Source organism: Micropterus dolomieu, linkage group LG23 (genome assembly GCF_021292245.1).
Source record: "Micropterus dolomieu isolate WLL.071019.BEF.003 ecotype Adirondacks linkage group LG23, ASM2129224v1, whole genome shotgun sequence".
NCBI lineage: Eukaryota > Metazoa > Chordata > Actinopteri > Centrarchiformes > Centrarchidae > Micropterus > Micropterus dolomieu.
Window position 1 is genome coordinate 29,442,635 of NC_060172.1, and position 26,253 is coordinate 29,468,887.

At 42.0% G+C, this 26,253-nt stretch overlaps 1 protein-coding gene across 3 annotated transcripts in view; it reads right to left on the reverse strand.

Moving 5' to 3' along the window:
• The window catches only part of srrm3 (serine/arginine repetitive matrix 3), a 67,128-nt gene that overhangs the window by 2,502 nt on the left and 38,373 nt on the right, over positions 1-26,253 (reverse strand). For 2 of the 3 annotated variants that reach the window (XM_046041099.1, XM_046041100.1), the window contains exons 3-13: positions 24,857-24,958; positions 15,233-15,334; positions 14,651-14,731; positions 14,072-14,140; positions 11,734-11,769; positions 11,404-11,454; positions 10,733-10,840; positions 9,927-10,089; positions 2,517-2,812; positions 2,124-2,375; positions 1,916-2,041 (exon numbers count right to left, since the gene is read on the reverse strand). In XM_046041099.1, coding sequence (XP_045897055.1) covers positions 1,916-2,041; positions 2,124-2,375; positions 2,517-2,812; positions 9,927-10,089; positions 10,733-10,840; positions 11,404-11,454; positions 11,734-11,769; positions 14,072-14,140; positions 14,651-14,731; positions 15,233-15,334; positions 24,857-24,958 — 1,386 coding nt within the window. The remainder of the gene's footprint in view (positions 1-1,915; positions 2,042-2,123; positions 2,376-2,516; positions 2,813-9,926; positions 10,090-10,732; positions 10,841-11,403; positions 11,455-11,733; positions 11,770-14,071; positions 14,141-14,650; positions 14,732-15,232; positions 15,335-24,856; positions 24,959-26,253) is intronic. The other variant, XM_046041102.1, reaches the window with a different exon arrangement.

Here is a 26,253-nt window from a genome sequence, read left to right on the forward strand (position 1 = left end):
ATTAGCTGTTAGTTCCCAAAAGAATCTCTTCTTGTCAGTGGAGGCCAACACCCAGAAAAAAAAAAATCAAGAGTCAACAGTGTGGGAAGAGATAAATACTATCAAGGTATCCCTGCTGCTACAAGGTGTGTTTCACCTCTTCTATATCTGACACGGGAATCCACAGCCTGCGCAATAGAGGAATACCCACTTAAATAAACCTTGATAGCATTTTAATCCCTGTTTCCCTGTGTTACAAAATTAGTGCATAACAGCAGTGAGGCGTAGCTTTAGAGTTGGTGTGAGTTTCTTTGTGTACATTTCAGGAAGGAGATGAAGGAGCAGAAAGAAGAGGACAGAAACAAGAAACAGGAGGAGGCCAGGTTTACTCAGGGGACCTCTGTTGGTTTGCTGTTCAGCCGAGCTTCAGGAATCAGACTAGCCGGATCCTGCAGCATGGCAACTGTTACCAGGGCAACGAGGCTGCGGCAGCTCAGTTGAGTGCTATCCTGTTGTCTCGGCATCAGGACCTTTAGGACCGGAGTGAAAGATGACAAGGTACACACATTTCACCTATGTCTCTTTACACTTGTATGAGAAGGTAGAGAGGTGACATGGTGAGTCTTTTTTTTAAACCACGGAAACACTTTTTCACAGGGATGTGGGAGTTTTCTCTTTATGTTTTAAAAACTAATCACAACCTACGCTTCAAGTGCAACAAGCTTCAGAGAAGTTTCTATGGGAAAAGATCAAATGATGAATGAAAAATATCAAAATAATTAAAATGCAAAAAAGCTTTTATATAAATATAATAACAGTAATTCAAACATTTTCTGTAGCAGATACAGATCTGCTCTCTCTATGGAGGAATTTTATTAAAGAAATTCATTGATTCACATTTAAGGGGACATTACACCACAAAAACAAATCGGTGCAGCAATAAATAAAGAGATAAGAAATCTAAATAAATCAGCGGAGGATTTATACACATTCATCTTGGCTATTATTTCAGTATGGATTTATGCCCTTATTGTTATGTGCAATCTAAACTAAAACTAATGCAGTCCTGCAATAAATCCTCCCTCAAGGTTAATATTCAGTTTTTGTTGGATGGTGTTGATTCAACATGGTCATTTTGCAGGATGTAGAATGTGGTGCTGTTGAACTGCATATACGGAGAGGAGTTTCTGTTGTTTCGCTGACCCTTGTCGATATAAATGATTAGAAACGCGATACAGTTCAACAGCACCACTAACTACATCCGGCAGACTGCAGGCATTATTCAGGGCTGAAAAGAGGACTTCAGAAACAACAATAAAAAAGCACTGGATCTGTTTTTATGTTGTTACAATTACTGTGGAAAGCACAATAACCAAATTCATTGTAATTTGTTATTAGCAAGACTGATATAAATGTATAAAAGCATGATAAAGATAAATAGCAATTTCTGTTTGTCTGGAGAACCTCCAACTTCATAATCCCCCCCCCCCCCCCCCCCCCCCCCCCCCTTCTAAAACACCTCATCCATTTGTGCCTTCAGCGTTATATTTCACTTTACAAAAAGGATTTAATAGATCCCAATGTGGTTCTTGAAATTTCCAGTCGTGAGTATGTCCCTCATTTTGCTTTGTGTTTTTATTGCTGTAATTTGAAGCTATGAAAGAACGACTTTTGCCCCAGAACCAGAGCAGTGCTGTGAAAATATAGGTCATGTTTTAACTTCAGAATGTAACATCCATTAAAGTGTGTCATGTTTAAGTGCTGTTAATTCCAGACCTATACAAGCTGAAAACGAAATTCAAAAGTTAAACTTGCTCAGAGGAGACTGTATTAATCTGATGTTCTGCTGTCGGAAAGTCCAAATAGTAAGTTGTGATCACATGTCCAAATGGAGATATCTCAGGAGGAGGTTGATGATGCTGGCTAGCTGTGTTACCTGGTGATCCTGCGAGCCTCCATGAAGCTGGGTGAATCTCTTCTCCTTTTGCGAATGGGCGAGTAGCTGCGTGAGCGGCGGCGGGCTCGGCTGTCGGTGTCGGAGCGGTTGGGGCTGTCCTTCTCTCTGCACGGCACACAACAAAGCGCGTGAGATGAAGGTAAACCTACATGCTGAAAGAAAAGCGTGACAGAGAACGAGCTCTCACCTGGAGGCGTTCTGTCTGTTGTGCGGGGACTTGGCCTTGCTGGGGCCCCTGTCTCTGGAGGCCGAGTGCGAGGACGAGCGCCCGCTGCTCCAGGAGCTGCTGCGCTGTCTGAGGTTGGGTTTGCTCCGAGACTCCTCTTTCTTCCTGCCCGACGTGTGTGAGTGCCGTCCTGGAGATGCCGACGGGCTCCGGTGGTTTGCTTGACCCCGACTCGAGCGGTGGTGGCGCTTGGAAGAGTGGCCACCTTTTGTCCTGGGGGGGAATAATAGGGCAGGATAATACAGCAAAACGTTAAAATATTCTCTCTCAGTGGCAAAGCTAAAATGGAAAGATCCTGAAAATGTAGGCTCCACAACATCGTACAGTGACAGGCAAATATAAGTGTGTGCTCACTTTCTCTGGTGACGAGAGTTCCTCCCTCTGTGAGTGTGGTTGTGCTGGGAGTGGGCCGAGTCGCTGCTGTGAGCAGGGGAGCGGGAGCTCTTATTCTGGCCCCTCTGGGTCCCTCTCCTCCCTGACGTCTGGCTTACGGAGCTCCCTACAGCTGTGTTCCTGCCATCCACACTCGCAGCCTCTCCCGCTGCGCACATCAGTCCCATTTGGCTCCTGCTGGGGGCGCTGTGGAGCTTGTGCTCTCTCAGCAGAGTGGATCGGATGCTTGCAGAGCTAGCAGTCAGCAGACGGAGCTTCTGCAGAGAAATGATGACCAACAAAGGAAAAAAAAAAGAAAAAAAAAGAAAAAGGACAAAAACAGCATTAGAGTGTTTTCTGGTGGGTGATTGAGTGCTACGATGTACTTGCCAAAAGAAGGTAAACATCTAAAAGAAAAAGATCTAGGTTTTCTCCATATGGCTTATAGATAGTCCTCTATGGTGCAGCGCATGCAATACTTGGCATGCAAAACCATAATGAGTTGAAGAAATCATAATCGCAAAAACAAACAAAAAAACTAGGAGGAGGAGGAAGAGAAGGAAAAAAAACAAAAAAACTGTGAACCAAATAAGTTTAAGAGCAGAGGCAGAAAGTACAGAGCTACAGATTTTGTAAAGTAGAAAAAGAGGACTTCTTCATTTTTTTTTTTTTCATTTTTAGTAATGGTATAAAAAATGAAACAAAACAGAAAGAGAAGACAACTTGACGGAACATCACAGAAATGGAAGGAACAAAATAAAGATCACAATTATTGAATCAATCGAATCAGAAAAACAAATCGTCTGCTACTCAATTTTCTCTTTCTGGATTTTTTTTTTTCCTGAAGATAATTGCTGAGATGTGAACAGCGACCCATTTTCTTTGCTTTTTTTTTTAATTAAATGGTTACTCTTGTTTAACTCCCTTCTGGTTAACATCCACTTACCAATAAAGTGGTATTCCCTCCTTTAGTAGGTAAGGTATGAAGAAAAGGGAAAAGTGGGGCAACATAAGTGCATCATTAGATTCACAAAATGCAAGAGAAAAAGACACAAAACCCTTCCCTGCCAGTGACTCATGAGACAATGCATGGAAATCAATGGAAAAGAACTCAAAAGCAAAGAGGAAAACCACAATGTGCAGGGAATCCCTCACACAGAGAGTAAATCCTCTGGGCCCGGTCACCATCCTATAAACATCAGAGAGCAACTGGCTGGCGAGAGTTAAAGGTATTTTCTTCACCATTTTCTCTCCATGTAGTATCTACCACAGGGCAGCTGACACAGGTAACTACCTTAGCTCCTGCCGGTTCAAATCAGTGTTTGTACTCATGGGCTCCTTGATACGGGACACTTACAGTTATCACAATAACCAACCTTTCTGTTCGTGTAGTTCCAGGGAGTTGTTGCTACATTACAACAGTGAGTGTTAGGTTATTACTGAGATTCACTCGGGTTCAAGCACATTTCATAGCAAGCAGAGGTTATTGTGGAGGGAATCGACTAAGGTAAGATCCCCAATAAAACACTTAGTCAGTGAAACGTCTGTAAAATTGCATCTAATCCATGTGACTGGAAACCTTTGGGATTTTAAAGTGAAAAGCTACTTTTAGAGTCGTGAATACACTTCAATAAACTTGAAAATCGCCACTGTCTTAAAAGATATCTGTATTTTCTTTATCGTAAATAAATCCCACGCAAAGACCAAAACCAACGATGAATTGATCCTATCATGATAGCTCGAAATAGCTTATTCCTCTTTGCCATAGAGCTACATTGTTGCATTGAGTGACATGTTCCTTTAGTATGAACATAGGCCCTGCAGTTTATTTTGAGACATCATACACTCACATAGATGGTCCTGCTGCAGTAAATACACATTAGAGGCTGAAAAAAAGTCCTCAACAAATGTACTTTTTACTCCTGTTTAAATGATGTTTGCTAAAAAATACCGTGACCAGATTAGCTACAGCAGCTAGCATGGCACTATGGATGGCAATGTCAGTCTGTCAGTCACTTGGCTGGTCCAGTTTTGGTACAGATGGAAGTAAGTTCCCCAGATGATGAATCCTACTTACTTTGGTAATATTCTGATCTAGCGCCATCATCTGATCAAAATATATTTCTTCCAATATCTTGATTTATGAACAACTATGCTAAACTAATGACATTCACATCAGCCTCAGCTGTACTGTGTGTTTAGAGCTAATTAGTGAATGTTAGCATGCTAACCTAAGACGATGAATGTGGAAAATACATTGTTGGTTTAGGTCTTTTCAAGGGATTTGTTCACAGTAAGCAAAACGTAGAGTGATGCCAGCCTTATCCTATAAACTGCGTATGGGGAGTTAAAATCTATTCCAAAGCTCTATTTTAAGCATTCAACAAAAATAGAACTTGGATAAGTGATTCAATAGGAGTTGGGGACTGAAACTCATGATGCACAGTTATACACCGCCCATTGTAAGCAGGTCATAAAAAGAGGGTAAATCTCCAAAAGGCGTTTTTTGCATGAAACCAAATACAGCCGGCTCTTCTGCATGCATTATCATGTGCCTGTCTGAACGGCTTCGTAATCAGAGATACAACAAAAGCACCGACTGGCAGAAAGAAGAGCCGTTCTCAACTATAGCGAAGACAGCTAAGCGGTATAATAAGAAAACACACAACCACTGGTGCTCATGACAGTTGTTAGGAACAGTCGTGGAAATAAATGTGGTGAAAATCATAAGACGGATGTACTAATTCACCAACAAACAGAGAGATGCTGGACAAACAGGAATGCATTCTACCAAAACAGAAAGAAAACAAAAGTGGAGAAAGAAATGAACCTGGAAGATAGAGCGGGATATTGGACTTCAGAATGAAGTTAAGGAGGAAAGAGAAAAACCAGAGCTCTACGTAATCCAATCTTTTAAGAGTCAAATCATAATTGATGACGTTAAATTAATTTGGTTAAAGACCATTGGTAAATAACAGGAAGAGAGAAAGACACAGAGAAAGAGAGAGAGAAACATTGACGTCACTCAGGCTAGGGTGCTTGTCACATTCTCATCTGCATAAAGATCACGTGCGTAGGCAAAGCATTACCTACCTTCCATTTCAATCAGTGACACGTATGCAATATCAACAAAAAAAGGAAAGAAAGAAAAAAGAAAAAAGGAGAAAGGAATGTTCTCCGCAGCGAAATGGGAAAAAGACAATGACCTCTTTTAGTATCAAAGCTACATATTTTGTCCAGAGACCAAGGAGAAATAAACAAACCAAAAAGTACAAAGAAAATGGAGGGGAGGAAAAATAAAAGAATCCAGATGGAATTCAAATCAAACTAAAAATAGAAAACAAAGGATGAATCTAAAAACTACATGATTTGCTTTGTCTTTTTCGCTTGTACAAATGCAGCCATATTTGTATCAAAATGGGGGGAAAGGATAGAAGTAAGCGGATAGAGTTAACTTTCATATTAGTGGACACCCATGTAGAGTAAAGTAGGTAGAAGGGAAGGTGGGAGGGGGACGGGGGGAGGAGGAGGAGGAGGAGGAGGAGGAGGAAGAGGACATGCAGAGCTGGCAGATGTGAGAGATACGGGGGAAGAAAAATGCCAGGACAACCAGAGTGAGATGTGAGTCACACATGACACAGATGAACAGGTAGGAGAGGTGGAGGAAGAGGAGGAGGAGGAGGAGGAGGAGGAGGAGGAGGAGGGGTGGTAGAAGAGTGTTGAAGGGGCAGTCACTGCTAAGATGGACAACTAAAGAGTCAGCACATTTGAAAGGGACCCCAGTCACATTTTGGCCTGGGTCTTCCTCAGTAGCGGCACTTCCTCTACTCTGAACTTTTTGGACGTCAGCCCAACTTTCTTCCAGGCAGTCTTTTTGATTTATTATTCACTGTAAACACAGGAACGGTAAGAGACAGCCTTAAGGAGCTTTGTCAAATCTGCTGTATAAACTGTTACGAGAACAGGGAGCTTACTAACAAAATGGCTTGGGTCCCTTTAAAATAACAAACATGTTAATAAATGTGTGAGTTGTCCTAGTTATATTCAAGAGTCCATGTACTTGTGTTTGAAGTGTTTGACGACATCCATTAAGAATGAGCAAAAGGACAACTAGTCCTGTGTGGGACTCTCTCATTCGCTGTGCAAGAGTGCCGGATGCTTCCCATTGAAAAGCTCGAAGGAGCGGCTGTGCGCTGCTCTTTACCAGAGTTGGGGGCGCACATGTTTTTTAAAAATGTTTTTATTTTTTATTTTTACCAAACTAGCCAGTGTGTCCACATCCTTAAAGCCAGCTCTCTTTAAACAAAGGACAGGAGCAGCAAGGAGCCCATTCCACACTTAATATAAAAAAACATGTAGGTGCACAAATGTAAGATTTATGCTTTGCTGACACCATGTTTCAGTTTTCCAGGGACTAACTTGTTGGTTTGGCAAATGCACACGTGCCTAACTTCTCCACCTCCGATAAAGAGCAGTGCACAGCCGTTGCTCTAAGCTTTTCTATGGGAAGCATCCAGGACTGTCTCCCCCGCAGTGCATGAGACGGTTCCAAACGGGGCTAGAGGACGACTACAGGAACACAAACTGAGATGATAGATAGACAACCAGAGCTGCTATACAGAACATTTGCTAAACCACACAACTGCTGCAGTAAAATCAAACTTCAGTTGGATCCAGGATCTGTCGCACATAACCATCCTCCTGTGCAAACATTTCAGTTTGGGGGATGAAACAAATACTTTTGGGAGAGATTAGTGGCAACATCACCTTAAGCTTCAAAGATGCTGCATAAAAAATGTGAGCCAATTAAATGCTCCTCTTTCACTACATCTCAACTGAATGGCTCAAAAGTACATGATCAAACAGACCTCCCTTGCCATTCTCCATTGGCCTGAGCAGATAGCGCAGAAACAAATGTCAGGGACATAAGAGATACTGTCACCTAGGGGCAACATGCACATCGACATGGTAAAGCAGTAGAGAGGAGCATAGTGTTTAACTCCTGGTGGTTTGGCAGGAGATCTTGGGCGCCTGGAGGAGAAGAGGATCTATCACTGAGCAGAGCATGTGCTTGAGAAGAAAGACAACTGTATTGACAAGAAGAAACTATTACACATACCCAGTTAACCTACTTGGTCCAGTTCCAAAGCATTTGAGTGCTTTTTATATAAATGAGACAGAAAGATTTGGGCATTTATTCATGGGTAAATACCACTTAAATTGATAAGGGAAAAAAACAGTAATGAATGAAATAAGCAGAGAGAGAGAGAGAGAAAGAGAAAGAGAGAGAGAGATCAGATGAGACCTCGTAGACACATGCAAGCTGGAGTAGAAAATAGAAGACATCAGTTCTCTGGAGTGTTTACAGGGTGTCTGCAGCCCATTTAGATGTTTACTCATCAGAGAAAGATTATTTCACAAGCAATCCGTTTGTCTTTTGTTTTATTCTGACATAATGGCTGTCATCCTACTCCAGCTCTAAATATCCATTTACAGTATGGAAGAGCAAGGTTGTTTCTATAATAGCAGCGAAGAGGTGATTTAAAACTCATCACAGGCAGTGTCTTTGAGGTAATCAGAGACTAACAGCAAAGCTTCTTTTCAATATAGCCAATATATATGAGATTTATAATACTTTAGGCTTTAGGAGTCTACTGTGGACTGTTTTTTAATTTTAAGAATAGTCGTAACGCCTTCAATACTTAAAGGCTCTACCCTGTGGCATGACATGGATTAGGTTTTGCAAACCAGTTTTGGGACATGGCTCGCCCCCATCAAATATATAAAATGCCTTAATCAAACAAAGAATTCAAGTAAAATAAAACACACTTTTTATGTATGTATGTATCAACCGTGTCACAATCAAATGAAAAACACATTAACCCACTATTTAGCTTTTACTATGGACTTAACATTTAGCTACATTTCTGGTTGACCGACTGACCTTTAGAAATTATATGCTAGAGTAGTGTGCCTGCAGCTGTTTTAAAAACTGTTTTAATGTGAAAGACTGTCTGCCATGGCTGCCATCAGCTTTTGCCAGTAATGATTCAAGCCACGGTCCACCCATCGTTCCGCCCCCAAGCTGTGATTGTTTTTCATTTGGGTATGTATGAAGCATCTCGATTTTGAAGAAGAAAAAGCTCCCTTGCACCTCTGCGGAAATGCAATACATGTTTTCTGTGTTGTGATTTGATTCTAAAGAAATGAAATGAAAGAAATGAAAGAAATAAAATACTTTTGAATATTTCAAAATCCCTCTCTTTTCTCTTCCTGTAAAATGTAAAACTAGCTAACCCCACCATCATACAAAACTGCACTTGACTGTCTTAGGTGTGTGTTTGGATTTCAGCTGGCAAAACAATTCCTAAGAATGTGGTTTGAGGTATGATTTATTAATTTAACCCTCCTCTTAGGATATGCTTTTAATTTATTTAGGATACAATAAATACGTAGGAAAATATGTATATGTATACAGTATATATATTATATGTATTGTATTGTATTTCGGTTTATATCTTTGATTAATTGGTTTTTATTTAATTTGGCATTTTAATTCTTCCAAACAGCTGATACCTGCACCTTGTTAGAATTCATTTTTGCATGCTTAGATCAATACTTTCCATCTGTAACTGGATTAGTCAGCTTAAGGAGGAACTGCAGGTTGTTATCACTTTAAAGCACAATCAGACGCCTGATCGTGACTCTTGCAACACTGGCTAATTAAGACTTTATCTGTAGTAAAACTTTGAAGTTCCCATTCCTGATAGACACATTTTCATTGATATTTCTTCACGGGCAAGGCACCTTTTGGGGGGAGCAAATGTTAGAAGTAGTCATAACTGTCCCTGGCTCAACTACGTTTTATTAGCTCTAGCCTTAGCAGGCACCCGCTCGGAAAAAAACAACACATTTTGTTGCTCATTCATTTGGAAACACTGTGTGTGGTTCATATTTCCATCTGAGTTGTGGTATGCTAATTTTTTGTTTCGACTCAGAGGATGCGTCCTGAACAGAAACACTAGACCTTTTCTTCTCTTTGCTTCCTCCCTCTGTTACCGGCAAACAACAAGAACAAACAAAGAAATCAAGATGGCACAGGAGTCAAAGAGAGCCAGAAACAAAGGAGCAGGAGCAGCATATTTTACACAGGACAGGAGTGTCTTTTACATGTCAAAAATAATAATATTAATAATAAAAAGTGGCCTACAACCTAGGAATAACTGATAAAGAAAATGAAATAAAATCTTTCACTATCAAAGAAGATGAGAATTCATGTCAACCAACACAAAAGAGCAAGATAAAACGCATTTGTTGAGACTGTGGTAGGTACCGTTGGAGTGGGTAGGGGGAGGGTGGGGGTGTGGAAGCAAAATAGAGGAGATTACATACATCGTGCCCTTTCTCGCCCTCGGAGTGGTTGAGTCTGCCGGCCTTGCCGTTGCGGCTTCGCTGGGTGTGGTCCCCGTTGTGCCAGGTGGCGGGCGTGTTGGGGCCCGGGGACAGCGAGGTGCCGGAGGGCTTTTGTCCGTCCGTCTTGTGCTTGGAGTTCAGTCTGGAAGAGCAGAACCACACAGCAACACACTAGGTAAAGAACAGAAACCCCGCTTCCTGGGGGAACAGCACTGTAAAACATTTTCTTCTGTGGACCTAGATCAGGGCCCATACTCCTCTTAACGTGCATTTGGACTTAAGTTAAGGTTAAGAAGTAGATCCTGTAGATGACTGCATTACAGAGACAGAGGTGAGCACGCCCCTTCTGAAACATGTTTTGGAGTGACTGTACAAAATATATTTTATAATATATATATATATATAAGTTTGTAAATGTGGGTGTGGAGAAGTGAACTTACCAGACCTCTGTAGCCAGCTCCTTATCTCTGCTAGTGGCTAGCACCTCGAGGCTACAGCAGTAGCAACTGTCAGCAGTTGCTGATATTATTTTTTAATAACACTCAAAAGATATCACCGCCATTCGTGTTGCTTATTATAAGACAAGTGCGGGGAGGGGGGGGGCATTTGTATCCTAATCTATCCCCCGGGGGAGTAAATGAGAGAGACAGTGAAAGGCCTGGGCAACTGCTCAACAGTCAGTGGAGCAATATCAGAAGTGTGCATGTTCATACGTGTCAGTGTGTGTGTGTGTGTGTGTGTGTGTGTGTGTGTGTGTGTGTGTGTGTGTGTGTTGAGGAGTCTACCTGGCGGGGGATTTGGAGGTGCTCCGAGTTGAGGACAAGGAGGCGCTACGGGAGCTACAGCAGCTGCCTTGACGCTGTGAACTCCTACTGGGGGTTTCACCAGGGGACCTGATTGACAACAAAATGGATGAACACACCACACGCAAGCATACATATAAATACATAAAGCCATGTGTATGTATGCATTCATCACGGGGACACGCGTGCCACAGCCAGCTCAGCATTCTATCTCATGATATGTAAAACAGTCCGTGCACTGCCAAACGCTTTCAATATATATTCTAATCAAGACAGGGTGCAATGTATGGCATGGAAATTGTGCTGAACGCACACATAGTGCTTAGAAGATGTGCTTTACAGTCATTAACATTCTCTATGTCTGAGCCTGAGATAATGGGTGTAAAATACCAACATAAATGTATGAGAGATGAACGTGATTCCAATTGTACCCATTGTTGAGGACTGACACTATTGTTTACTGTTTGCTTTACTGCGTGCAGAGGGCACATTGTGCTTAACTTCTTATGCATTGCACACTGTATACTGTATATACACTAAATTTTACAGCTAATGAATGTGAATTTACTGGAAAAAAAGCAGACATGTAGGTTTTTCTGTCAGCTCAACATTACCCTGTAAATGGTAGTAGAGCGATTCGATGTGCGTCTCACCTTTTTTTCTGTTTGTTCTTGTCTTTGTGTTTGTTCTTTGGGCTGCCCGATCTGAAACAAATGCCATACGTAAGATAATGAAGCGGTGTACAGTAAAGCATGGGAAACACGCATTCCCTTTATAAAAAAAGCGAACTCAGTGTACCACTCACCCATATGGATTGCATTGTCTTTTGAACAAACAGTAATCAATAGGCAGAAATGACAATAACACACACCGTACACAAGAAAACTCATTTGCAACATTTTACTTTGGTGCACACTTTCCTGAACAATATTGTAAACAGTGCTGAGCGTTGTTTTTTGTTTTTTTTATTGTTTCATACACACCTGTATCTCCTCTTTTTCCTGGAGCCAGATGCAGATCTATAATAAAAAAACACTCATTATAAAGACGATATCATGACAACGACATCACGTAATACTCAACTGAATAATTCGTATGCATTATGCTACAACTGTGGATCTGGGGGCCTGTTCTAAGAAGCAGGTTTACTGAGTAATCTACCTTTTACCCAGAAAAGGTATTTTGGCATCAGTCCACGTTCCAGATTTGAGGTGGTTCTGGGAATTTGTGAAAACCTGCTTCCTGAAATAAATTCTAGGACATCCGAGGTAGTATTTTGGACAAATGCTGGAGGCTGAACCCTAAATCTAATCTGTGCTGTCATCAACCTGTGTGCCACGTGATTTTTTAAAATTTCTTTTGTTATATTTTCACCTCCAAAGAATATTGAAACAACAAAGTGTCCCTGAAGGTGTCTAAGCCTCACATGCAGTTGAGATTCCTTTAGCAGCAGGGTATTTCCCCTGAGTATACAGATAACAAGTAGTATACTATATTTAAATGTACATCTGATGACAAATATACCTCAACATACTGTATGAATGAAAACAGCATTCCAAATATTAAAAACAGGCGCTCATACACAAAGCAGCGTAAGGCTAGAGCTACCACTCACAGGCTTAGCTTTGTCACAGAATATATGTTCAAGTTACTGTGAACAGCAGCATGTATTTTCATGTGCCAACTCCTAAACGGAATATTTAATGATCTGCATGTGAGCTTCCACCATGCTAATCAATCTGAGTCACATGCATATGTGCAGATATGTCCCCAGGGAGCGCTCACAGCAAGCTTTCCCAGCGGGTTTTCTACAGGTGCTGCATGTCACGCTTATTTTTTAATTTGATTTCTGGCTGTAGAAGATGCCGCTCCCTGCGACAAAGCAGGACTAATAAGCTCCGAGATTCACAAACAGTAATGATGGGGAGGCCAGCCATTCCTTGGCCCTCGGCGTTTGAGTGACACATCCCCTCCGTATCACTCTCACCCTCATTGCAGTTTCCATGGTGATTAGTCCGACCGGTCTGTGAGAGTTGTTGCTATTTTCCTGAAGAGCCCTATATCTCCTCTCCTATTTTACACACCTCCAACATGCAGTGGAGTGGGAGAGAACAGCGGCACAAAGTGTGTTGATTTCCCTGAAAGGGGAGTAATAAAGCTGTCACAGTAATGTATGTGGCTGATACGTGACTCAGAGCTGTGGCCCCAGTAGCAGCTCATGTTTCCCCACTGGAGGAAACCAACTGGGGACTGCTGTATATGAGGCTTTATTCTGGAGAGCTTATTATTCTTCTCTCCTATCCCACACTCTGGTCACAGCAAAATCACCCAACTTTCTATTACAAGGACATGGATAGTATGTGAGACACATATGGGTCCAATCTGGGCTGTTTGAAAGTAAGCTGTATATTACGGAAACGCAGCGGTATGAATTTTATCAGGACAGTATCCCTCCTCCGCCCCTCCTAAAGTGCACGCTGAAAAGTAGATTAGCATCAAGGGAGACTGGCTACTCTGGGGAGGAACGCTGCATGCTGCACCCCCCCCCCCGCCTAATCTATACATTATTCATATATCAACAGAACCTGCAATGCAGAGCAGCTTTGGTGCGAAGCTGGGAGGGAGGTGTGAGGATGAGGAGAGAGGGCGAGGGGGGAATTTGGATGTGCGTGGATGGATGAGAGGTGGGAAACAAGAGCGGGGCAGTGCAGTGATGCTCAGCAATTTGGTGAGAGGCTCATTTTTCTTGTGTTGTGCGCCCCCATACAGGCTGGGTTATTAGAGCAACACATTTAGCCCCACTCCCCGAGTCAGGCGGAGAACAAGAGAAATTGGAGGAGGAGGGCACTCTACAATTGCTTATTATCGTTATGATATCCCAAGGCATTGCACAAGTATTGGCTGATGAGCTCTTGCTCTTTCTTCTCTTCCTTCCTTTATACTTTGCTGTCTTTCATCTCTTCCCTCCTTCCTCTCACCCATTGTCTTTCTTCCCTTTCTTTTTCTTAATGTCTTAATGTAACTCTACCATTCTTCTTCCTTTTCTACCCATCTTCCAATCTTTTCTGTCCATTTTTTTCCTTGAATAATGTCTTTCTTCTTTTAGTCTTTCTCTTTTCAATTTCTTGTTTTTTTCTTTTCCTTTATCACTTCCTTATTCTCCCTATCTTCTAGTCTTTCCTTCTTCAGTTCTGTTTTTCTCCTCATCTTCCTTTCATGTCCATCACTGCGAGGGCAACTGTTGACGAGCCCTTGAAAAGTCAGAGTTTCTTTCTTGTGATGGCATGTCTCTGATGACACTCACACTATGTACACACTCACCTGTCTCGCTTGTGTTTCTTCCCACTCTTTTTCTTCTTCTCTCTGTGAGTGGGTGAGGAGCTGCCAAACCTATTGACGGAGAGAAGGGAGACATTTGCATGCCATGACTGCAAAATGAGTCTCTGATTGCTGCTGGCTTTTCACTCATCATTGTGTTACACTACATTAGACCTCAGAGGGGATCATTGTTAGCAAAGGTTTCATCCTAGAGTTGCTCAGCTGATTTTTCTCACCAAGTCTCTCTTTGTCCCCAGATCTATTCATCCCTCTGCCTTTCTCTTCTTATTCTTTCTTCTGTTTAGCACCAACGCACCTTTTCCTTCTCTCTCTCACTTTCTCTATTTCTTTTGCTGATCTTGTCATAAGAAAATCGAGGATGAGACTATGCTTTGGTAATGACCCCCTACAGATTTATTCCCTCTCTCCACAATTGCAGTATCTGATGGCTCGTTTGCAATATTCACACCAAAATAATTGGGATTCCGTTTCCCAAAACCTCAGTGTAATTATTCTGTCAACGAAGCTAGAAAAAAGAAAAATGGAGAAATGTCTTCATCAGTGGAAGCTGCTTCCACTTACCGACTCCTTCGGCGGCCAGATTTCTTCTTCTTCCTTTTCTTTGGACGAGGGGATGGAGAGCTGCTTGATTTCCTCTTTACTCTGAATTGCCCACAGAAAGAGAGAACAAGAGGGAGAGCGAGATCGAGAGTGAGAACGGCAGAAATAATTTACAAGTGATTGTTATTATAATTTTCAGAAAAAATAAATTTCTGATTATAGTTATTTGCTGCTGTGCCGATAACAAGGCGGCAAGTGTCTATTTTCTCATTTCCTCAATTCATTCTGCCACAACACACAATATTCATGCAATATATCTTACAATGGAGACAGGAAATCGCTTAGAGGAAATTACACTTCATCTTTTCTGTATAGTGACATGCAGAGAGAGAGCACAATCTAAATGACCGTCCACATTGTAGTTTTCAAACATAAATATAGTGGTGTCTAATCTGCTGGTGGATGCTGTGAAGAGCATTTTAATCCTGAGATTATTTTTTTTGAAGGAGATAATGTAGCTGATTTAACTCACCTCTCGAGGGGTCAGAGCTGGTGAACACATCACCCTTATACAGTATGTGTGTGTTTGAACATCTGCTTTACCTGTTGTCACTGTGGTAATCGTGGTCATAGTCTCCATCTTCATAGCCAACCAATTGAGGGTCCTCTTCATACTCGTTAGGCTCATAGTGCAGGTGGTTGACCCTGAAAACACAAGATTCATGGATCTAAAAAGTGTTTTGATTTGTGTGTGAGTATTGTGAGTAAGAGGGGTAGCAAGTCTGTGGATGTATGGTAAGCCCTGGTGGTCTCAGCAATACAGCCTTAAACAGGCAAGGCACAGCAGTGTTGTGAGCTAAATGCTAACGTCAGCATGCTAACATGCGCACTGTGCCAAAGCTAACATGCAGTTGTTTAACAGCTATAATGTTTACCATCTTAGTTTAGATGATTCTCGAACAAACAATCTTAATGATAAATCCTTAGATTTGTTCAGATTCAATCCATCCAACAGTTGTCAAAACCGTTTCCTTTAAAACCGCAAATGTCAACCTGAAGGTGGTGCTGGGTAAAAAGTCAGTCACCTCCAAGGTCAGTGGGATTCATCTTTTGGGGACATGAATGTCTGTAGACAATATCATGGCAATCCAATAAATAGTTGCTGAGATACTTCTGGACCAAAGTGGCCTTGCCGTCCCTAGAGCATCAGTATTAGTTAAAAATGCGACAAGTTCATAAAAATGTGATGCCGATAAAGATTTTTGTGACAGTGGTTCTATACTGTCATTTGCAATCTTCTGTCACCCCAACAATGATAATGCCATCCTCTCTCTCACTCTTACAGCTCAGCTTGTGGGATTCATATCTTCCCACTGGTTTCTCACACATATTGTATTGTACACACAACCAGATGGCATCAGCCTCCTCCATAATCCTCCCTGGCCCCTTCTCTCTTATGCGGCCTCCTCTGATCCACCAGATCTGACCTTGCAGGCTCAATGTGTGTTAAAGAAACAGATAAAAAACACACCACACTGATTATTTCCCCCTCATGCAGTCCTATCTCTGTGACCTTGTCATGTCCCAATGTTGTAATAAAGCCAGCAGGTCATGCTCTGGGCTATCTGCTACTTTTTTTTTTACACAGAGATGTAGCATGTGGAAGTATATGTAGAAATTATTTGGATTAGAGTGATGATGACAGAGACATAACCTCGATGACTAACCATGCAGCCTCAATTAGTAAGAGAGTGATCAAAGCAGGCAGGAGACAAAGAGGGTGAAACGACATACGGAAAGATGTTGCCAAAGCTAGTGCAAAGGAAGTGTGAGGAGATCAAACACACACAAGGCACACAAACAAATTTTACATCAGATCAGGAGGGTAGGGTGGTGTAGAAAAAAGACATAGAAAGTGCATAATATGTGGAAGGAGAGTGAGAACAGGAACAGGCCTGGCTGTTAGTTAGAAAGAAACGAGGCAACAGAGCCCTTAATTGGATGAGAACCACTGGGCACAGCAGGGATGCCAAGTGCCAGCAAATAACCCCAAATCACACTGACAGCCTTTTCCATACACATATGCAGAAAAGTGTTTGAGCTCAACGCACACACACACACAAACAGCAACGCTCGCTCTGATGAATAAACTTGCATTACAAAAATCATGTTAATTCGATCTTGAGCAGCAAAAGCCGCAGTCTCAGAGGACAGAATCAATTGAGGAGAGAAGTAAACAACTGTGGGCAGTGTGGGTGTGACAGTTCAGATCTCAAACAGTTTTAATCTTAACAAAGTTGGGAACACTATTAAGTTAGAAACTGAGTGAATATAGACTAGATGGCAGTTCAGATACTAAAGCATACTCTGTAAGTTGGAGGCACTCATTTTATCATTGCAAAAAGAGAATATTTGAATGTTGGGCTGAGAAGAGGGACACAAATACACAGCACCCTGTAGTACATTGCGCCAAGGGTGTATTTTTCTTTGGGGGTGTCCCAAAATTCATGAGAGACCTTCACATTTACAATACTTGAATTTACTAAAACTTCCTACATTTAAAATCTCAAATTTTGAATTTCAGTTTAGCCTCCAGTCTTTCTGCCTTTTGCCTAAGACCAGAGTCCCTGTAGGGTCGGGAAAAGCACACTGCCAAAAAAAGCAATTAACAACAATTGAAACTATCTACTTGTCCCCCTGCTTAGTCATTAGCAATAAATCAACTAATTCCCCACCCTGTCTCTAATCTTTTAATTGATGTCATGCTCCAATATGCCGGAGACATCTGTCCAGTCTGGTCGTGATCTAGATGGCGTCCGTGTTAGGCAGATGAGTGAGTGTCCCTGTGCTTAATGGTGGCCTGGTGAGGCAAGATGCTCCCTAATTCAGCCACTGTCCCTGGGACCTGGCAGTGATGGACTATCGCCAAGGCCCTCCTCGGGGCTGCAGCACAAAGTAATGCAGCCCATTCATATCCCCGCTCAGACAGCCACTCTGCCACTGAAGGCCTGGATATATTTCTATTGCTGCAGAGAGTTATAGTTTGTTATTCTGGGAGGAGGTAGGTGGGGGTCGGATTGATTACTCCTCAGTATGAGGGTGGGGGCAAACCTAGAAGCTTTATGGTGGTCATATTAAAATATATATTAAGAATTGACCTGGCTGGAGGTTTAAGATGAACTGGTCATGTCTGTAATCATGGGGAAAAAGATAAATATTTGCTCAAATGAAATATTATATCTCTGTTAATGATGAAACATTGATTCCAGGCATTTCTGATCAGATATTGATCAGGCTGTGCGAAGCCCAGGGTCAGCTTCCCCATTGATCCTGCTCTGATCAGACAGTCTCTGTGTTGTAAGCCTGAATAGCTTTCCATTCCTTCTCACGCTCCGTGTTCCCATCCATTCTGCAGGCTAATCGATGTGGGACATTGGTAAACAGAGTTATGAGCTAGCACATGCATGCTTAGTGCTGCTTCTTGCTAGTGTGTAAGCTACAGATAAGTGGCCTAGGCTGTGAATAGTAAAGGTCCCCATGGAAAAGATAAATAATATGAATAAAACCTCCCAGGTGAGCAAACTCAAACACACTGAAGGCAGCAGTATATTTGAGATCATGATGGAGCATTGTATCATTTAGCAAATCTACATGCTTTGTCTTTTAACTATAACAAAATTTTTTTTGCTTGAAGTTAAATTACGTTGAGATGAAGCTCTACTGGTCACAGAATAAAGTTATAGGCATACCGTGGGATACACACAGCCAATAGAGCTGTGTATAAACATGTGTGGTTCTTTCTTTTCAAAGTGGTTTCTTACACATTTGTACCACCACTCCATAAAAAACTTAACAATGGAGTTTTGCAGACATTTGCTCATAAACCAAAGTAAAAATGAAATGAAATGTTTCCCTCGTGGTGGTGCAAGAAAAGAAAAGTCAAGGGTTCACTAAATAATTAATTCATCCTGAAGGGGACATGCATGTGTGTGCACAATTTCATGGCAATCAGTCCAATAGCTGTCAAGATATTTCACACACACAAAAAAAATTGTCAATCTCATGGTGGTGCATGTCAGTGGGTTTCATCATCGGAAGAACAATCCAATGGTTGTTGAGGTATTTCAGTCTGGACCAAAATGGTGAACTCACATACCGACAGACTGACACTGCTGTCCATAGAGCAATGCTGCTAGCATTGCTAAAAAGGACCAGGGGTCCAGACACAAACCAGGGGTCTCTAGTTCTGTGTGTTTGTGTGTGTGAGGGCCGGAGTGAGTGTTGAGTATGAGGGGTGGGGGGATAACAGCCCTGCAAATAACAAACTTCTAGAATTTTCCACATCAAGGCCTTTCTGAAGAGGGAAAGTTGTCGAATTTGAGGCTGACATCCCAAATTGACCCAATTAAGAAGCACCCTTAAGAGAGAACTACTGCGAAAAGCAAAGCAAATCAAACGCTTCCTCTCATAGTTTACTTTCTCTGGACCACAAATGCTCTTTATATTCATCCTACTGTAATATAAACCCCCTCCATCAGCCTTCCTCCTCATTTCAGCGTGGTCTGGTTCAATGTCAGAGGAGGCAGAATCATTAGTCTAGTATGTGAGACAGGAAGCATCAGCGTCATTATCAGTCATTAGTTCACAGACAGCGGGACCACGTCGCCACCACCACACTGCGTCTCTTAATCATTCACACATACAGTATGATGGACTGACTCAGGAGGGCATCCACGCCTACATGCTGCTGTGCTGTTTCTCATGTTTCTGACGGCTGAAGCAGTGACCTTTGTGAAAGAGTGTGTGTGTGTGTGTCTTTCTGTGATCTGGATGAACACACAATCATTTATTTAGAATCCTTTTATTCCACCTATGCTTGCCTTAGATGAGATGCTCCCCCAACCCCCCCACCCACCTCACGCTCAAAGCTAGAGCGAGGCTTAACGCTAAACAAATTGTCAATTATCATGCCAATCTTTGCCTCATTGGCTTCCAGCAGAGTTTAGAGTAGACTTTAAAATGCTGCTGATTATTTTCAAAGCACCGGGGTTTCACTATTCCCTGTGTACTCAGAGAGAGGCATGATCAGTCAAAAGCCAAGGATTCAAATGAAAAATGTATTGCACTTTTGCAATTATGGTCCATATTCTTTGGAACCGACTGCCTGATGACATTATTAGACTGACAGGCCATTTCTCATAACCTCTTTTAAAATCAATTTCTGCTTACATTTGATATTTATGGCTGTCAGTTTTATTAGATTCAATAACTATAAATCATTTGTATTCATTTTGTAATTAATTTACCATCAGGGATACAAAGCTCTTTAGGATCTCTAATAAATTATTAGGGAAAAAAAGGTTGATAGTACACCAAGGAGAGTAGTAGTGAATAATCATGCATGCACACTACTAGGGCTGCAACTAATGATTATTTTTGTGGTCGACTAATTTGTTAATTATTTATTCGATTAGTGGACTAGTCACGATTATTTTTGTCACCCCCTAACCCTTATTAAACCAGTTAACTAATTAAATATCTTTCAAGTGAATTACTGATCTCCAACACACAGCCTAACTAGCTAATGTTACCATTAAGTGAACAAGTTTACTATTTAGAATGAACACCAGTATCAGCGCCAGGGGGAAACCAGGGAAGAAGCCAAGACAGCGTAGGACACTCCTATAATTCACTGATTGCACTTAACATGTTTGCCATTAGCCAGCATCCTCCATGAGACCTCAACTTTTTAACTGTTTAATTTTTGCTTTGGAACCATATAAAATAATAGCAAATTAAAGCAAGTACTATAACCACAACTGTACACTAACAATGTAATGTCTATTTAGAATAATAAAGCACAGCCCCCTTTCATTATTTTTCCAAAGCGCTCATAAGTTTTATAAGCACAGAATGTTCTGTAGGCTACATTATGAGCCAGATGTTTGCTTTATAATGTTAAACCATTACTCAGATTGTAAAGACAGCTGTACGAACATTGAAACTATAGGTGCCTTTGACTTCATGCGGCGCTGTGCACACTGAAAGGGAATCCAGCGTTTTGGGCAGCTTGATTATATACAAAGTCAATGCAAAGCCACGAAAAAAAGAGGCATTTTTCGCGAAATTTGCTGGTTCGCGTGGGTTAAAATTTTTCAACTTGGGCGAGAAATTTGCTTGACTCGATGTTGCGAAAGCCTAGCGGTATAATGACAATCCGCTGGCCGACAGAGAGCTGCTAAAGAACGGGGAAATGTACGGGGAGCAGCGCTGCAGCTTTCGGGCAAATAAACACCCCTAGTTGGTCTGGATTATGCTCTACGCCGTTTACCCGTGCGAGGAGCTCAGAGTTAACTGCTTTTATTAAATTAGCTTTTTACTTTAGTTTTTGGGATTAGAACTTGATTTACCTTCACTCGCGCTTCTCGGCAGCTAGTTCCGTGCACATCCGGTTCCACTGTTGTTAGCGTCGGATTACTACTTCATATTTATATAAAAACTGTTGCTTGGAGAAAAGAAAGCTAGGAAGTTGAACTACCTGGTGAGTTCAGAAAATGTGTCTGTAACTTTTTTCCAGCTATCGTTGTACTTTACTGTGAACAGCTTAGCATAGCATAGCGCTGATCGATCCGAACTCCATTCGGAAAACAAACATTTTGACAAATTGTTGTCCTGCTTACTTGCTGACAGACCTGACAAAGCATGAATTCATATGTCCAAAAAAACCCCCACATCATATTGTAGTTATTTCGGCATCAGTTTGATCTGTTGCAATTAAATCACAGCAAAGGGTTTACTTTGGGTTCATATAGCTGCAGTATTCGATTTTTCTTTGCAAATGTCATTGATCTCAGCTCAAAGCAAGCTGATGCGCCGTTTTTATACCCTGCCCCTGCAGTCACCTGCAGCTCACGTTAGACTAACGTTATCAAGTTGGCCAAAGTCAGCCGCCGTCATCTCGAACGCATTTTATCCAGTTGTGGCCTTTCTTCCTTTGTCGTTGCTGCTGCAGTGGTCTATGTAACTGGGACCAGAGGGCTCTGTGGGCGTGACAGGCCGGCAGGTGTTGTGCCGAATTCTGCATGCCTGCCGAGAATTGCATGCACCTCGCGGTAACACTAATTCATGCTGAGAAAAGAGGTGGATGCAAATCTCGGCAGGTTGCCTACATCTACATCTGTTCTGCCGAATTATGCATCCACCTTTTAAGGTCCTTTTCAGACACTTTGCAGTGCTCTTTGGTCAAATGCGGTTATCACCAGATATTTTTGCTAAATCATAAGAAATTATACTTCTACTAAGTGTAATAAATCATTAACGACTATAAACGTTCGTAAAATATATGCCCCGAATCATTTATCACCATTGATGTACCCCACAAATTATATTATAGCGTTTAAAAGCAGTTTTTGGAGGTGCATGCATGCAAAACTCTGCATAACACTGGCCGGCACCGCTAACATCGCGGGTGCTTGTGGAGCTTCTTAACTCCGAAAACATTTAAGCACATTTAGGATTCACCATTAACTTTCGTAAAACTGTCAATATTCAAGTTCTACACAGTTGATTTCTCACCTCAAAACCTCTCAAAAGTGTATTTAGTGATGAAACAGCGTACAAAACTTGTAAAAACAAAAAACGTTCTCCGCTGCTTTCCATCTCACGCATGAATGCTTCTTCTTCGTGAGTTGTCTTAAGCCCTGGATATACTTGCTTTTTAACAATAGGCATAGACAGGCGGGATTGTTCACATACTTGCTTGCGTACTTTGCGTGTACCCGGAGGATTAAACCTGAATCCACTAGGGGGCAGACCAGGACCGGGTCATCCCTCGCCGACACCGGATTATCTTCCTCCGACAACCTCCGAATTTGCACATCGTGAACAAACCAAACATAGCGACACTTGAGCAGATTGTGATTTTAATGAGACATCATAACGATCTTGGTAATTGCGGACTAGCTCCAGGAGTTTTATAGTAAACATCCTGCCATAAATCTCCTTTTTAAAAAAAAATCTGCTGCTGACCTTCTTCTTATTTTGCATTTAATGGCGGTTGGCAAACCAACTGCATACCGCCACCACCTGGGCTGATGTGTGGAACAGGAGATTGCGGCAGGTCGACATACTGCCCCCACGTTCATGTGCAGAACTGCATCTCGCGGAAATGTAGCGTTAATTCCTGGGGACGAGCACAACCATAGTACACAACCTACGCTCCACAGGAACGCAGGATATGTGGAGGTGGCAGGTTGTCGGTTGGATTGCGGACACGAGAAGAGGGAAATGGAGTCAGAGGAGAGCGAGGAGAGCGCAGCAGGAAAGACAGAAGACACAAAAGGATTTGTGAATAGGAAAAGGAAGCAGGATAGTGTTTCAAGTGATGTCAGCCAGGCAAGAAGATCTGAAGAGATGTATTGAGTGGGTATGATAGTAGTGACAAGAATGGATGGGATCTACAAGGACTCGCACAAGGTTGGAAAGTTTGTTGGAGAAAAACTTGGAGATGTTGGTCGATCAAACAAGGAGTGGGATGGTTATCATTGACTGTGTATCAAGGCGGCAGAGAGAGCTTTGAGGATTAAAACAGATGGAAATTATATCTGTGTGAAATATTTCCCACTCGGGTCAGAAATCAAAAAGAAAGGAGTAATAAGCGGCGTACCACTATCAGTGGAAGACGAGGAAATTCGCGGTATTGAAGGTGTTTGTGAGGCGAGAATTACAAGATTCCGTCAAGGAGAAAGGGAGCAAAGTAACTATGTGTTTGACTTTTGAGGGAGTATTTAGACTACATACGTTACAGGGTGAGGCCTTATGAAAAAACTCTTTTACGGTGTTTCTGTTGTCAGGAGTATGGACATGTGGCAGCAGTATGTAGCGGAGCCAGAAGATGTGAGAGATGTGGGAAGAACAATTGTGAAAGAGAGGAGTGGGAAGAGGAGCAGCAACAAGCAAAGTGCATTCACTGTGCGGGAAATCACCATGCGGGGTCAGCACAATGTCAGGGAAAAATAAAACAAATAGTAGTGAGTAAAATCAGAGCGGAAGAGGGTTTGTCATATGCCGAAGCCATCAAAGGAAGGGAAAGGAAGGAAGAACCAGCAGCAGTGCAAAAGGAACAGGAGCCGAAAAGGAATGGGGTTGAGCGGAATATAACATGCACGGACAAGTAGCAATTTCTGGCATTTATTGCTATGGTGATTAATTGTGCTGTGGAAATCAAGAGCAAGTCAGAGAGGATCAAGATGATGCTGGATGTGGCAAGGAGATTCTTGGACATTGCAGACATATCAGGAGAAGAAATAGTCACTACGCTGAGGGAAGGATTTATACCATCTCAGACCATTGAGTCTGAGACAGAACGGACAATGCACTGAATAGGAGTACTTTGGGTGGGCACTGTAAATTTATTGCACTGGGAAAACTCAATCATCCAGTAGCCGGCGGTAATGCAACATTTTGGATGCCAACCGCCATTAAACCACAAAAGAAGAAGAAGAAGAAGAAGAAGAAGAAAATAAGAAGAAGCAGGATCTTGTGTGGTTACCGAGTTGGCAGTGTAACTTATAGGACTTATGAGGAGTTTAGGGCAGGAGGTAGAGCGGGTCGCACACTAATTTGAAGATCAGCGGTTCCAACCCTGGCTTCCACCAGCCTGCCTGTCAAAATGTCCTTTGGCAAGATACTGTACCCCAAATTGCTCCTGATGACTGTGCCATCAGTTCATGAATGGGGTGAATGTGACATGTAGTGTCAAATACTTTGAGTGGGCGGATTACTACAAAGGCGCTCTCCAAGTACAGTCCATTTGCCATTTATAAATGACAGTAAAAACAATTCAATGCACAAATATAAGCAGACTAGACAATTTCACAGCATCTGATTTAAGTCATGCCCACTTTCAGTATAAGTCTGACCATCAGTGGTGGAAAGTAACTTAGTACATTCACTTAAGTACAATTTACATTATTCTGAAATGGGCCATTCAGCATTATGAGTAATTTTACTTTTGATACTTTAAGTATATTTTGATGCTACTTTTACTTGCAACTTGTAACACTGTGGTATTGTTGCTTTTACTAAGATTCAAGTACTTCTTCCACCACTGCTGAATACAGATACAAATATTGGTAGTTTTGTGACATAAAAAGATATAGATACAGATTTGCGTTACACCCCTAACACACACAACACAGACATTAAACCTGATGTGCAGTAACTTACACTGGCTGTGTGTGTGAGCCCTCTCTGGTGATAACGCCCTCCTTGTCCATCAGCATTTGTCTGAATGTGCTCACTTTCTGTCGAATCTCTTCTTCTGTGTACCTGAGGATGGACATAAAGACACAACAGTTAGTAGAGGCATAGACACAAATACACACAGTGTCATCAGTAATCTGCAGTTTTGACTACTCAGCTGAAAGTCAGTTCTTCTCAGTGTCTTCTCACCAGAGACTGTGTGAAGGCCTATGAACATACTGCAAACTGAAGCAGCGGCTTTTAATAACAGCATTGAATGCAGCAGGGGCACCTGCAAAGCTAATTGTCATCTTGTCATAAGTGCCAGATGCCCTTGTAGGAGCCATGTCAAGGCCCGCTATCACACAGTCCGAGTCCGAACAAAGGGCAGAGACCATCTTCTGGCCGTGTGTTAACCAAAAATGACACTCAGCCGCATGATGTATATTCTGATGACTCCCTGTCAACCTCTCCCGACCCCGGCGGGTTCCTTGTCCAGGCCCTGACTGCATGTCATGTTTTATTCCGCAATCAAAGAGCGATAACTCACTGAGCTGAGAATAACTGTGGGGCAGCGTGACAAGCTTTCAACAAGCTGACAGACAGAATCCCGAGGACCGCTGCAGAGGCACATGAAAGAAATGACTGTGTCAAATTGTAGATGTTGCGTTCATATTTTGTAATTGATTAATTCACCATTTTCGGTATATATTGTGACTGTCGGTGAACAGAGGAGCATCACCAACATCATCACAACACTTTAAAATATTTAATGCATACAGCTTCGGGCTACATCCACCCAGTTTGTGAATAACACAAATAACAGCCTCTGACCACAAACCTGCCTCTGTAAGACTGCACCACTGACAGCCCTGAGCAGGAGACAGTAATACTGTAATTCAACCAGCCTGTCTGAACAGAGAGAATGAAGCTATGTCCTGTGTTTTTCTACAGATTCTCATAGTATAGTTATAAAAGTCCCTTGAACTTGACAGTACATGGCCTCTTGCTCTCAATGCATTGTACACTGAGCTGATCTCATCTTCACACCTTCTCCACATTTTGCTCTGGCTGTGGTAATGAGATGTAATGAACTATAGAGGCAGGGAAACATGAAGGGAGAGAGGAGGACGGAGGAGGGAGGGCAAAGGGAGAGAATTAATAAAGCCGTGAAAGTGTGGCCAGGAGCCAGACTTCACAGAGTTAGAAGGACTGGAAGCCTCAACCATTAATAATATGCTGTAGTGTTCAACAACTCAAGAGCATGTGTGAGAGGTGCCTGGGACATAGCAGTTAGAGTGAGGTTCACTAATGATCCATAATTAAACATGACCTGCATTCACACTAAATTGAATAAGAAGAATAAAGTCTCAACATCTCTT